A 13,690-nucleotide genomic window follows, 5' to 3' on the forward strand; every position below is an offset into this window, starting at 1 on the left:
GTTATAACTTGTGGCATAACAGTCCGTGAGAGCCAGTACCTACCCACCGACTGCCGCCCTCACTCCCACCTGATCATCCAACCAGTTAAGGGGTGACGTGTGGTCAGCAGGACGAACCCCCAGTCGTTGTTGAAAGTCTCTGCGCAAGTAGTGACGCGAGACGGCTCCACCAATGTACAAGTGAGAAGCAACGTGATCGCGTGGAGGGGAGGAAGCGACTGCAGTTACCAGCCTTCGCAGCAGCGTGTACTGCTTAGCTCTGCCCACTCGATTTCCTCCCCTTCTATGCCGCTATGCGCAGCCTTGCTCCAGAGAGAGTTGGGACAGGGTATAGCTCCCAAATATCCTCAATTTGTAAAAGTTAATGGCAAAGTATACGTATAATTATGCAATTCAGTACGGTAGCTCCATAAAAAGTTTAAGAATAAGGAAAGGAAAAACGTATGTGCTAGATAATCACTCGGGGTGGGTCCAGTAGAAAAGTCTCAGCATATTCTGTAGTAGGGGTAGTAAATTACTAACAAATAATAGGTTGTTATTATTAGTTCATAATTACTATTTCTAGCATTGTGTTTCATGTCAACGACCTGTCCTCCCCTACAAAAATTCTTGCAATATCAATGATCTGTACTTACTATGCTGCCAGTCCGTCTTTCCTTCCTCCGTTTTGATGAGGTCAGGGGACAGGTAGTTAATGCACTTGGATTGCGTGAAGCCCATATCCTTCAGTTTCATCCGATGTTCGTCTGCAACAAGAGAAAATATATTAATTTGCAATATTGCGAAATTTTACAATTAACACTATAGTGATAGCAGACTCAACTTCGCTGACCTATATCTGTCCACTAAGTAAAGCTGTAGGGGCATCATCGCTCTCCAGTTATCACATTCCCAAGCGTACGCCTGTTTTTGTCAGTTGTTTTTATTGTCTTATTTGTACAGTATTTGGGTGTTTTGTGTACTATTGTACAGTGAGATCCATGAGTATTACCGTGCAAAAATGTCCATCACCATGTTCATTCACTTTATTTGACAAAATAAGAGCTTCGAGAATTAAAATAAAACTCAAAACAAGCTGTTGACAACTTCTGCACTAGCATACATAAAAATCCATCGCTTAAAAACACATAAGATGTTAGAGAAAAATTAATGAAAATATTCATGAACAATTTGCACGGCAATACTCATGGAATTCACAGTACAACTTTTATCTAGTAAAGGCGCTGATCAACTCTCTCTCTCCCCCGTTTTACAGTACGTTTGGTAACATGGTGTGTATCCGAAGCTTATTTGTTTCACCCGCCAACAACGTTCGGGTGCCTTGTGACACGAAAATGCCCGATGTCAGTCGAAGAGAATTCAACTGATCGCTGATTCGTTGTTTCCCAGCCACCAGCAACATTCGGGTGCATTGTGACACGAAAATGTACGATGTCAGTCGAAGAGAATTCAACTGATCGCTGATTCGTTGTTTACCAGCCACCAGCAACGTTCGGGTGCCTTGTGACACGAAAATGCCCGATGTCAGTCGAAGAGAATTCAACTGACCGCCGATTCGTTGTTTCCAAAGGCGCCAGTTAAGGAGACACATAGTAGTTCGGATCTCACTTTAAACTGAAGTTCCAGTCACGATTAGTCTTACTGTGCATAAAGTGCACTTAAAACACCAACTCAATCAAAACCCAGCTGCCATTTTGAAATGCGAGCAGTATAAATAGCAGTGTCAAAGGATAGACATGGAGCAATTCATATTCTTAGTTTTTTTCCGACATATTTTCTAGAGCTAGAAAAATCTTTTGCTGCTATCCTTCGCGGGCGTTGCCAAAATGTGAAGTTTTCTCCAACGCATTATTGTCACCTTCATTCTGCGCCAAGTGTTTCTATCCTCAATAAGGGGAAAACAGCAAAATCAGCGACGTACAGGGTGATTAAAAAAACTGTTAACATTATATGGGAAATAGGAAATTTACTACTCATCGTCTACGTTGGACACCATCTATGTGTCTTGCAAATTGGTTCAATATTATTCATTAAAGAAGTAAACGTAGACTGTGAGTAGTACATTTTCTATTTTCGATATAGTGTTAACATTTGTTGAATCACCCTGTATATGATGTTATTAACGTTTTTGACGATGAAACATGGGAGGAAAGTTACACACATGGCAACATAGGGTCAGTCGACAGGCAAAGGAGGGGAGGAAAGGAAAACAAATGACTATCCACTTGAGTTGCGGAGTTTGTAGGGGTTTTCCTCATCTTGGTTCTGCTGTAAGTAAACACTCAAGAAACGTGAATAAGATTCCGTAAGAGTGACCTTGTGTTGTTTTATCAACTAAAACTGTCAGCTTGCACGTGTATAAAATTTACAAGTGTATGCTACGTCCTTTCCTCTTGCACAAACATATATCTATCTTTCATAATTACCTTTCTCGTTGTACAAATGTTTATTGTTATTAATCTTAATCTCTGTTATTTATTTTGTGATTCATGTGGTATTTAATATTTAGACCTATCACTGATAATGTCAGGATAGTGAGTGACCTTTATGTACATATCTTATATGAGCTGTTGCCATGGGAATTACGATTGTGTTTTGTCTTTGCTTTTAGTTTCGGCCTTTGAGTTTTAAAAAGTGGCCAAGCTGAATTGTAAGCTGTGATTTCTTTGACTGAAATGGATTTATGCACATAAGTATCTATTTTGCTAAGAAGTAAAATATACTTCATTTCTCTTAGTGAAACTTGACTTTGATTTCTTTTGACCAACAAACGAACTGAGATATTACCAATACCCCGAGAGGCATCACGAGAATACTGCAAATCTTCATGTCATCATTTTGTTGTGGTTGATTTTAAATCATGTTGTCTTGACTGAAAGAAGGTGTCTTGAATTCTTATTAACGTTCTGGGACTTGAGGTTTATATTCTGCCCCCCCCCCCTACTTGCGCAGAGTCTTGCTTTCGTTCCCTTGCTCCAGAAATTCCCGGGACTGCGGGATAGAGTATACAGAGTGTCCAAAAAGAATGTGTACACTCTTTGAACTTTAATAACAGAGATACTATTACAGATGACTTGACTGGACTTTTTTCATTTGAAGCTACAATGTCTATGTTGAGAATGTGTGAGAGCATATAGGCCTTCTTTTTTTTCTTCAATCCTGTTACAGCCTGCAAGCGGTAGTCATTAGTGTACACAAAATGGCAGAGGTTTCTATCGAGAAACGTAAGAAGAGTCGAATATCCATCCAAATATCCTGATTTAACTCAGTTAGAGTCGAATTACTTTCGGAACATCTCCAGCGGACTACGCGAGTCTGTCTAGCGAGCCTAGTGGGCGTGTAGAGCCTGAGCAGGGTGCTTAGCGATAGGTTCTGGGTTGAGATGACGTCAGTGGCTCGCTTCGTTCATTAGCTGCTTCGAGAGTTGTGACCCGTTCCGAAGCTTCAAATGTACAGACAAAGATGTTATGGAAATAATCTCCCTCTACATTCCTACCTGTGTGGAACTGTGATGAATGCTGTGTACGCCACAAAGCCAGAGACACCGAGTGACGTCGGACATGCAATTGAGACAACCTACGCTTCCCTTCCCGCAGAAACCGTATCTGCTGTTTATCGATCTGTTCAGATTGCACTTAATGTATTACTGCCAGTGGTGGCCATTTTGAACATCTATATCTTTAAGGTATGTGACACCAAAAAAGGTTCGTGCTTGCTGTTATTAGTGTTCCTGTTATTGACGTTCAAACAATGTAAACACTATTTTGGGACACTCTGTAGTTGTATTGTTCTATAAGGATTGTGCCAATTTGATCTCTACACGGAGTAATGTAATGATTGATTTATGTTATTTAGCATCGCTCTTCTGTCACTTTTGGCTAGTCGCGGAGGTGAGGATGGTTAGATTAAATTAATGAAAGGACACAAGGAGCACTCGTGCTCTAGCCGAGATTCGAACCCGGAAACATCGGCAGAGAGATAGAAAGTCAACCACTAAACACCGGCTGAAAATTAGCTTGTACAAGTTCTACCACATTCGCGTTCACCTATAGAGCATAGGCGTTCGCACAGGGGGGAAGAGGTGGCGGTTGCTCTCTCTAATACTCTCATTTAGAATTTTAGTGTAGATAAATCTTATCACTGTTATTAAACAGTTCTTTAAAAAGTAAATATTTTTACCCGGCGAAAATTCCAAGCAACTAAAGTGAAGAAGGTGCATTATTTCCTATAAAATTGAACTATACAGCTTCTTTTTCTAGCACATTTTTGTTATTAACACTCGCATACACTTTATTCGTTAGTGTGTGTTATCTCTATGTGTTTCCAGAATAAATTTCCCATACATTGGAAATCAGTAGAGGCTATTGGGTGACAAAAGTAGGGGACAAGGAAAGTTTATTTTTTCTTTGTAGACAATGCTTAGCACTAAGAGGCCATAGTGCGGAGACAATAAGTCTGAGGCAACTACCCCTCATGGCTCCATAATCGTTGTCACTGTTGGAAATGAATAAATTATGTGTAGTTGTTTTGAATCTGCTTATAACACCATTAACCCTTGTTTCCATGATATGAAAAACTCAATATGCTGACCAAGGCAGAAATTTATTTTATTTTAAAACATAAACTAAACGTAACGTTTCAACCTTCTAGGAAGGTCTTCTTCAGACTCTGTACCAAGTATACTTTCCAGATGATAGGAAATGTTTAGCTGTATCGCCTGTCAGGTGTTTCAGAGAAAAACGACTTTCTAATAATCTTGTGTCTGGAGGGGAGTGATTTTTCTGTATTTATATCTTCCTGTTTTGTACATTGTTACATTTGTACTTGGTGCAGAGTCTGGAGAAGATCTTGCTAGAAGGTTGAAATGTTACGTTTAGTTTATGGTTTAAAATAAAATAAATTTCTGCCTTGGTCAGCATATTGAGTTTTGGAATCTGCTGTACGAAACCATGTTTATATGTAGTATAGTCTCTGAGCCACATAGAGGGGAAATAAAGTGGGGCAAAGAACGTTAATGCTACGGAAGTTTAATTTCTTGCCCATCAGTACAATAAAACAGTGAGATAAAATGAGCTGGTTTCCTCCGATTAAACATTCATCAATATTTTTGCCCCCCCCCCGGCCCGCCCCATATCAGATAGTCTAGTCACGATTGTGCTATAGAGCAATGGTTTCCAAAATGTGTGCCGCGACGCCCTACGGCGCCGTGCCACCGCGAAATGTTCCAATATTTTCACTGAAATGATATGATTGTTCCAAATCTGTGCTTATTTAGTACTTTTTACACATAAAACATTTCTGAATTTGAAATATGTGTTTATTTTTTTAACTTAAGCCAAGCAACCTATATTCCTTCTCCGGAATGTCTGGAGTAGCGACGCGCAGAGGCGAAAGCTTGTGGGCGGGGCCAGACTAGGTGGGGAAGGGTGCAGAATGCAATATTCCCCTAGTAGGCTTGCGAGCTGTCATGTTGACTACAGAACTACTGGTCCAGTCGAATCGCCCCTCCCCCCGCGCGTTCATTGGACGAGGCGCACACCCGCAACGTGCGCCCAGTTCGCGTTCGCGTTCTTTTACTCCAGACATTCCGGAAAATGAATATAACCACACTAACTGATCATTGCAAGTGTTAGATAGGCCTACATTCTGACTTGGGCCCCGCGGGAAAATCTTGAAACACTAAGGGCGCCGTGAAACGAAACGTGTGGGAACATCTTGCTATAGAGACTTGATTCACATAAACAAGCGATTGATTCAACATGCTCTCAAGTGTACAAAATCGCCTATCAGATGAACAACCGTGCAAGAAGATATCCTTGTGTTGAATGTTCTTTATTTTCACGTAATTCACGTGAGCATAACCGTTGCTATGGAAAGATGAGATCAGACCCAGAAACAGGCGAGGTCTCTGTAGAGATTAGGACGTGTATTGCCAAAGTTCTACTGGTTCCGATTTCCAAGATACACGTTCTACGTACACGTAGAATACCTGCAGCCGGCCTCCGTGGTGAAGCGGTTAGCGTAGGTAGATGCAGATGGTTTATTCAAAACACTTTAAAATTTTGAGGGGTTTAAGGGGTGACCCGTTCTGAGGGCAAATGTCAACCTCACTTCCATGTAGTTCACCCTGCAATGCATGTTGCATACAAACTTGGATCTGGCATCTGGATGGGGTGGCGAAACGGATTAATCGCGAAACTAAAATTGGACATCGGAATAAACGAGAAAGGAATAATCGCGAAACGGATTAATCGCGAAACCAAAATTGAACATCGGAATAAACGAGAAAGGAATAACCACGAAACGAAAATGTTAGATCGGAATAAATGAAAGAGGAATAACCACGAGACGAATTAATCGTGAAACCGAAATTGAACATCGGAATAAATAAGAAAGGAATAACCGCGAAACGGATTAATCGCGAAAACAAAATTGAACATCGGAACAAGCGAGAAAGGAATAAAAGGGAAACGGATTAATCGCGAAACCAAAATTGAACATCGGAATAAACGAGAAAGGAATAATCGCGAAACGGATTAATCGCGAAACCAAAATTGAACATAGGAATAAACTAGAAAGGAATAACCGCGAAACGGATTCATCGCAAAACCAAAATTGAACATCAGAATAAACGAAAAAGGAATAACCGTGAAACGAATTAATCGTGAAACCAAAATTGAACATCAGAATAAACGAAAAAGGAATAACCGCGAAACGAATTAATCGTGAAACCAAAATTTGAGCATCGGAATAAACGAGAAAGGAATAATCGCGAAACCAAAATTGAACATCGGAATAAACGAGAAAGGAACAACCGTGAAACGGATTAATCGCGAAACCAAAATTGAACATCGGAATAAACGAGAAAGGAACAACCGTGAAACGGATTAATCGCGAAACCAAAATTGAACATCGGAATAAACGAGAAAGGAATAACCGCGAAACGAATTAATCGTGAAACCAAAATTGAGCATCGGAATAAACGAGAAAGGAATAATCGCGAAACCAAAATTGAACATCGGAATAAACTAGAAAGGCATAACTGCGAAACGGATTAATCGCGAAACCAAAATTGAACATCAGAATAAACGAAAAAGGAATAACCGCGAAACGAATTAATCGTGAAACCAAAATTGAGCATCGGAATAAACGAGAAAGGAATAATCGCGAAACCAAAATTGAACATAGGAATAAACTAGAAAGGCATAACTGCGAAACGGATTAATCGCGAAACCAAAATTGAACATCGGAATAAACGAGAAAGGAACAACCGCGAAACGGATTAATCGCGAAACCAAAATTGAACATCTGAATAAGCGCGAAAGGAGTAACTGCAAAACGGATATATAGGGAAAGTTTCACTTCCGCGCTTAATCCCATTTTCGGTTGTCCTGACAGTCCGTCTGGACTCACGGCTAGAATAATCCTCCGTAGGGTTCTTGTTGTGTGCTGTCTTCAGTGGCGTGCTCAAGGAGGGGTTGAAGATGGTCAATACCACCCCCTTGGTCCCATTTTCCTAAAAAAAAAAAAAGGAACGTCAAAAGTAGGGAAATATTGCAAAATGAGGGAAATTTGGTGACGCCACTGGTTGTTTTTATGTGTTCGTGATTGTCCCTTAATCCATCTCATCTTATTATCTTTCATCCTCATTTTCGAAATTATCCAAAAGTGGCGGAAACGCGAAGTGAAATAATTCAAATCAATCAATTAAAAATATTGACAATTTCTGGTCTGATATGCCAAATACCTATTAAAAAAAAATGTAATTAACAAACCTCAAAACTGTTTACCGCGTAATTTCCTGCAAAGTTGCAACTTCCTGCATGAAGGTAGTTAATTCTTAACACATTGGGGTCTCACGACGGGCATAGCCCGCAGGGCACTTAAAGTCAGTGTGGACGAACGACGGGCATAGCCCGTCCTGCGGTATGCAATCGCTTTGCCGATTGAACGACGGGCTATGCTCGTACTTCGTCTCATGCGCGTGTTCATTCAAGCCCCTCTGTTGAAATTCCGACCTCTAGGTGACTCATGTGCTATTTTTATCTCGCACCTGCGACTGTTTGTTGTCGGGTTGATGTACTGTGCATTGTTTAGAATGGCGTCGTTAGATCCAGACTGCATAGCGGACATTCTGCATGAGGATTCCGCCTCAGAGTTTGAAGTTAGTGACGATTTTGATGATGCAGATGAATTTGAAGATTTGGAAGGTAGGTTATATTCGTAATAATTATTGTCGACAATATAAACAGGGTTGCAAACTCTAGTATTTTATGAATGAAGTGAGAAGAGGTAATTTTTTTGGGTCTATTGATCTTGCCTCTTGCTTGATTCTCCTACATGCACTGAAGTATTTTTAGTTTTTCCATTTATTATTTTGTACAGTGTATGTCAAATGAAAATTTAGTTTATTTATTTATTTGTTTAATTTTTAGAGATGACGCAGAACCAACTGATACATCGTCTGGTCCTGTCCTGCAGCCACTTTTTCATACAAAAGATAATTACTTGTAATTTGTAATTATTTGTTGTTATGTGCACATAAGAATTATTCTTATGCAAGATTCAAAAGATGTATTGATAGTTTATGTACTTAATTATTGAAATTTCCAGATTACGAACTTAAAATATCTGTATATTAACATTTGTTACAATGTTGTACTTTTTTCTTCTTCACAAAACATTGCTGAAAAAAATATTAAAAAACGTCTGAAAATGAAAATAAAATTTAACAAATTTTTGTTCATTGAAAAGAGGACGTTTTGTAGATTTAAGAAATATGTTGTAAATAAAAACAAATTAAAAATACTTCTTCTATGATATTTTGAAAACCAACCAAAAACCGCAGACCAGAGGTAACAATGCTGTATTATGAGGCCAGACCCGAATGTGTTTTAAAGAAAAAGATAGCATGTTTCCGTTCCACCATATACTGTTTCACATTTCCGTTGTGATATGAACTCTTTTCATAGCCAATATTCTTAATATGATCCAGCTTTCTCCATTATACAACCTGGCAAAAATTGAATACTCAAAATCAATGTAACTAACCTTATTTTTTTTATTTTGAAATTGTTTTTTCATATCTTTCTCTTTTCTATTCTATTAGTTTAAACAGTGATATGGTTTGTTGCAAAAACAGCATTCAAGATTGAAACACATCTGCTTCAACAAAGTGTGTGTGTAAAGTGTTCCCCTGTGCATAGCACCACGCCATGAAGGCGTATAGGGGGTACGGGGGTAACGCCCCACACTTTCTTGATCCGGTCGTGAGTGGGGGTGATGTGATCAGCATCACGCCCCTGACCGCCTTTACCCCCCAGGGTTTCCCCCAGGTACCCATGTTATTCGACGCTGGGTGGGCGCCGGGGCCGCTTTCCACCGTTAGAAAAGTTCCCGGATTTGAACCGGCCGGGGATCGAACCCGGGAGCTTGAGCATGGTAGTCAGAAGCGTTACGGACTGAGCCACCGCGGCCACTCAACAAAGATTATTTTATTATGTTATCATCTCGTATTTTTACATAACCTTTTGAGTAATATATCTTATAAAATACCTAGATATTCCCAGAGGAATATTTCAATTGTAATGTCTCAAAAAAGGGTTAGAGGTTTAATTTGCTGAACTGGTGGAAAGCTACAATACGAACTTATGTTGATGTATACAAATGTGGGATCCATTGTATTATTTTATAATTGTATATTCAATTTTGAAATTTTGTATTACCTATTTTGACATAGTGATGCACCTGGTTTTCAAATCGCGCTCATGACTTAAATAAATATTATTAGTAGTAAATATTATTATTTCCATACCTATTATTATTGTCATTATTTATTTCAAGTAAACGACTTCCCTACAAAAAATCAAAACCTTTGCTTCTCGCTTTGTCTGCCAAACACTCGATTTCTTCGTTCCAGTAGAAAAAAGTTGAACAACTTCCAAATATCGAACCAACAATGCGGACAACAAAAGATTCTTCCACTACAGTGAAGCTTCCTTTGTTGTTTCTTTCCTGAAAGGAAGAGGAAGCAGTTTTTGACGTTTCCTTTCTCCTCCTTTTCTCCTACGAAAATTCCAAGCTGCTTCCGTAGAATCAGTCGAGGCATCTACAGCGGAAGACCTTCACGGATTCTCGATTATTTCCGACACAAGAGTTGAGGGATTGAGTTGGGAGAAAATGCTGACAGAATTCCAAGGAATAAATCAAATTCAATGAAGAGCTTTCTTCAGCAGTTTATAAGAAAAGGAAAAACGTCTCCTCAGCAAACATTTTTCTCAAACCTGAATCACACTGACAACCTTATTGAAAATAAGAAATAAAAAATAAATAAAAAAAATGCTTTATGCTTTGGTTGTGTTCATTGTTATGTGATAAAATGGTTAGAAATCCTATTCCATATATACACAATGTCATGTGCTCACTTTGCACGACAGTTGTGCAAAATAAATAACTGCCAAAAAAAATTAAGGGTAAATTTCTCGTAAGGGACAGACAGCTGAAATTTGCTAGTTCATTTAATTTGAATATTCGTACTTACGTATTCTGCACTGAGAAACATTGCTGAAGGTGGCATTTAGCTTATTTCACGGAAATAAGCTCTATTTGGGACATATCGAGTAAGTTTTCTTCGTTTCTTTTTGCCTTTGGTAACACGCAAAATGGCGGTCACAGTTTCAGTACCGTACTCGGCACGCATTGTTTCCACCCCAATGCACCCAAAAATACCTACGTAGCCCCACAAACCATTGACGCATAGCCCCACGAACCATTCATACAAGCCCCACGAACCATTTCCGGTAAGGTTAGGTAGGGTCACGTATAGGTTACAATATTTAAAAATTGGTTTGGAAAAAAAAAATTCGTAGCCCCACACACCATTCTCGCATAGCCCCACGAACCATTGACACATAGCCCCACAAACCATTTGCGGAAACGTACCTTCTTCAGTTACAAAAACACGTGTTTTGAAACACTGACTGGGATTACGTCATCACACACAGACTACATCCACCTAGAAGTAAATGGATGCAAGAGCTTTCGTGCATCGGTCACACATTTATATCGAAAAATAGATGCTTTACCGGCAAAATTCAATGAACGATGCGAGAAAACACTTCCCCGAACTTCCACAACTATAAAAAAACTGCATTCGGTAAGTAATTTCTCCTGTAAATTTGATGAAATCCGTCTGTCCCTTACGAGAAATTTACCAAATGGAGAAAAGACGAAGACATGATAGAAGGATAAACAACAAATAAGAAGACATGGCACAAATCTTGCCTAAACTTCAATATGTAAAGGAAACCGCCAAGATGCCAGATGAGATGAGACAAGAAGAGCAGACCTACGTGGGGGAGTGGTTAGCACAGCGCGCTACGACGACAGAGTACCTGGGTTCGAATCCCGGCCTGGGAATGTGTTTGAGTGTCTCTTCATAAATTCCATCATATCATCACTCATCCCCATATTCGCGATTAGCCAAAAGTGGCAGAAATGCGAAGTGAAGTAAACCAAATCAATTACACAAGAAGAAGTATATCGAAGCGAGACACATCGTCGTGTATTCACAGCAAAAAAACAGTTTTGGAAAAGATCGCTTTAACTCCACCCTGTGTGCATATACGTTAATCAGGACTAACCCATACTTGAAAACTATAACGTATGCACCCAAAATTTGTACCTCGCCTAACATGAAAAAACAAACATAATAAGCATAATTGGAAAGTAATAAGCAAGGCTGTACTTACAGATACAAAAATCACCGATAATAAGCTGTAACGCATCCCAGTATATGTATAGTCACCGGCAATAAATTTGCCACATCTAGATCCTGAAACACCATTTATATGTACTGCTTGACTAAGGCATTAGCCGGGATTGTTTCTATTTTAAGTCTCTGTCCCGATTTTTTAAAACAGGACGCCAAAAGATCCTCTTTTGTGACAATGACTTATTGGCATAGAATTGATTCAACAATTATCTCTAGTATTAATATGAACTATGGCATTGTTGGGTACAATATTTCACACTTCAATGTCAATGATGTGCCACAGGCCAATTTTCTTAAAATTTTGGAGTTTCTTCTTTGTTTACCTGGAATTAACGCCCCCACAAAAGTAGTGTACATGAATGGGTTCTGAGCTATTAACAAAACGCTCTTTCAGTACAATCCTTGACAGATATGTTGATTAATAAGGTGAACCTTATTCACACTTGTGTAAACTTTTAGAAAATGTTATTTTAAAAGAAGGTTGTACTGAAGAAGATACATTCATCGGCTACAGTGGAGGCGATTGGGTTATATAGCTAGGGGAACAAGATTCCAAAACTGGGGGAGAAAGTAAGGTTAGCTTATTTTCACTTGGTAGGTACGGTTTGGTATAGTTCGGGGACAGAAGTGGCAAATGCCCCCAATGCTCCCCCTAATCGCCGACAGTGATCAGTAAACTATCAATGAATGACTTCTAATTCTAAAAAGCTGCTTGGTTGCGTGTAGTGCATATCACCGTATTATGTAATTTATTTACACAGTATTTATTTATTTATTTAATTAGTTTTCTAACATAAGTATTTATGACGAAACCGTTTTTATATTAAAATGTGTACATTTCGGGGCACGTTTTGTCCAGTTTTACCTTTAGAGAAATATGATACATGTCCAGGCTTGTTGTTTAAAATATCTCGTCACCTTATGCTTGACTCTACTGCGATAAGTAAGCTTGATCCGACGGTGGCAAGTTAGAAATAAGCAGGCAAGAAGGTGTAAATTTGACGGCATTGTCAGTAACAACCAGACAAGAAGATGCAAATTTGACGGTGATAGTCAGGAAGAAGCAGGCAAGAAGGTGTAAATGTGACGATAGTAGTCAGTAACAAGCAGACAAGAATGCGTAAACGCGACGGTGTAGTCAGGAACAAGCAGGCAAGAAGGTGTAAATGTGACGGTGGTGGTAGGAACAAGCGGGCAAGAAGGTGTAAATGTGATGGTGTAGTCAGGAACAAGCAGGCAAGAAAGTGTAAATGTGACGGTGGTAGTCAGGAACAAGCAGACAAGAAGGTGTAAATACGACGGTGGTAGTCAGGAACAAGCAGACAAGAATGCGTAAGCGCGACGGTGTAGTCAGGAACAAGCAGGCAAGAAGGTGTAAATGTGAAGGTGTTGTCAGGAACAATCAGGCAAGCACACATACTCCCGACCAAAGTAAAAAAAAGGAAAGTGCTCCCCTGCGCTTAACACCACGCCATGAAGGCGTATAGGGGGTGTGGGGGTAACGCCCCACACTTTCTTGATCCGGTCGTGAGTGGGGGTGATGTGATCAGCATCACGCCCCTGACCGCCTTTACCTCCCAGGTTTCCACCAGGTACCCATGTTATTCGACGCTCGGTGGGCGCCGGGGCCGCTTCCAACGTTAGAAGTTCCCGGATTTAAACCGGCCGGGGATTGAACCCGGGACCTTTAGCATGGTAGTCAGACGCGTTACCGACTGAGCCACCGCGGCCAAAGTGCCAAGGTAAAAAGGATGAAAAATCACCTCAAGGCCCTTCTACACCCAAAAATAAATTACCAATTAACATAGGTCTAAGAATAAATGACGATGATCGCTATTCAAAATCTAAAATTAAACTATCCTTTTCCTCCGAGGCCTCTAAAACTAACAGTAAATCTCCGATGACATAAAAGCCAAC

At 39.8% G+C, this 13,690-nt stretch overlaps 1 protein-coding gene across 1 annotated transcript in view; it reads right to left on the reverse strand.

Moving 5' to 3' along the window:
• LOC146004972 (uncharacterized) overlaps positions 1 to 13,690 on the reverse strand; it is a 184,043-nt gene that overhangs the window by 108,742 nt on the left and 61,611 nt on the right. The window contains exon 2 of the mRNA XM_083144052.1: positions 636 to 746. Coding sequence (XP_083000178.1) covers positions 636 to 746 — 111 coding nt within the window. The remainder of the gene's footprint in view (positions 1 to 635; positions 747 to 13,690) is intronic.

The sequence above is a fragment of the Lepisma saccharinum genome, chromosome 22, assembly GCF_977018435.1.
Source record: "Lepisma saccharinum chromosome 22, izLepSacc3.1, whole genome shotgun sequence".
Taxonomy (NCBI): domain Eukaryota; kingdom Metazoa; phylum Arthropoda; class Insecta; order Zygentoma; family Lepismatidae; genus Lepisma; species Lepisma saccharinum.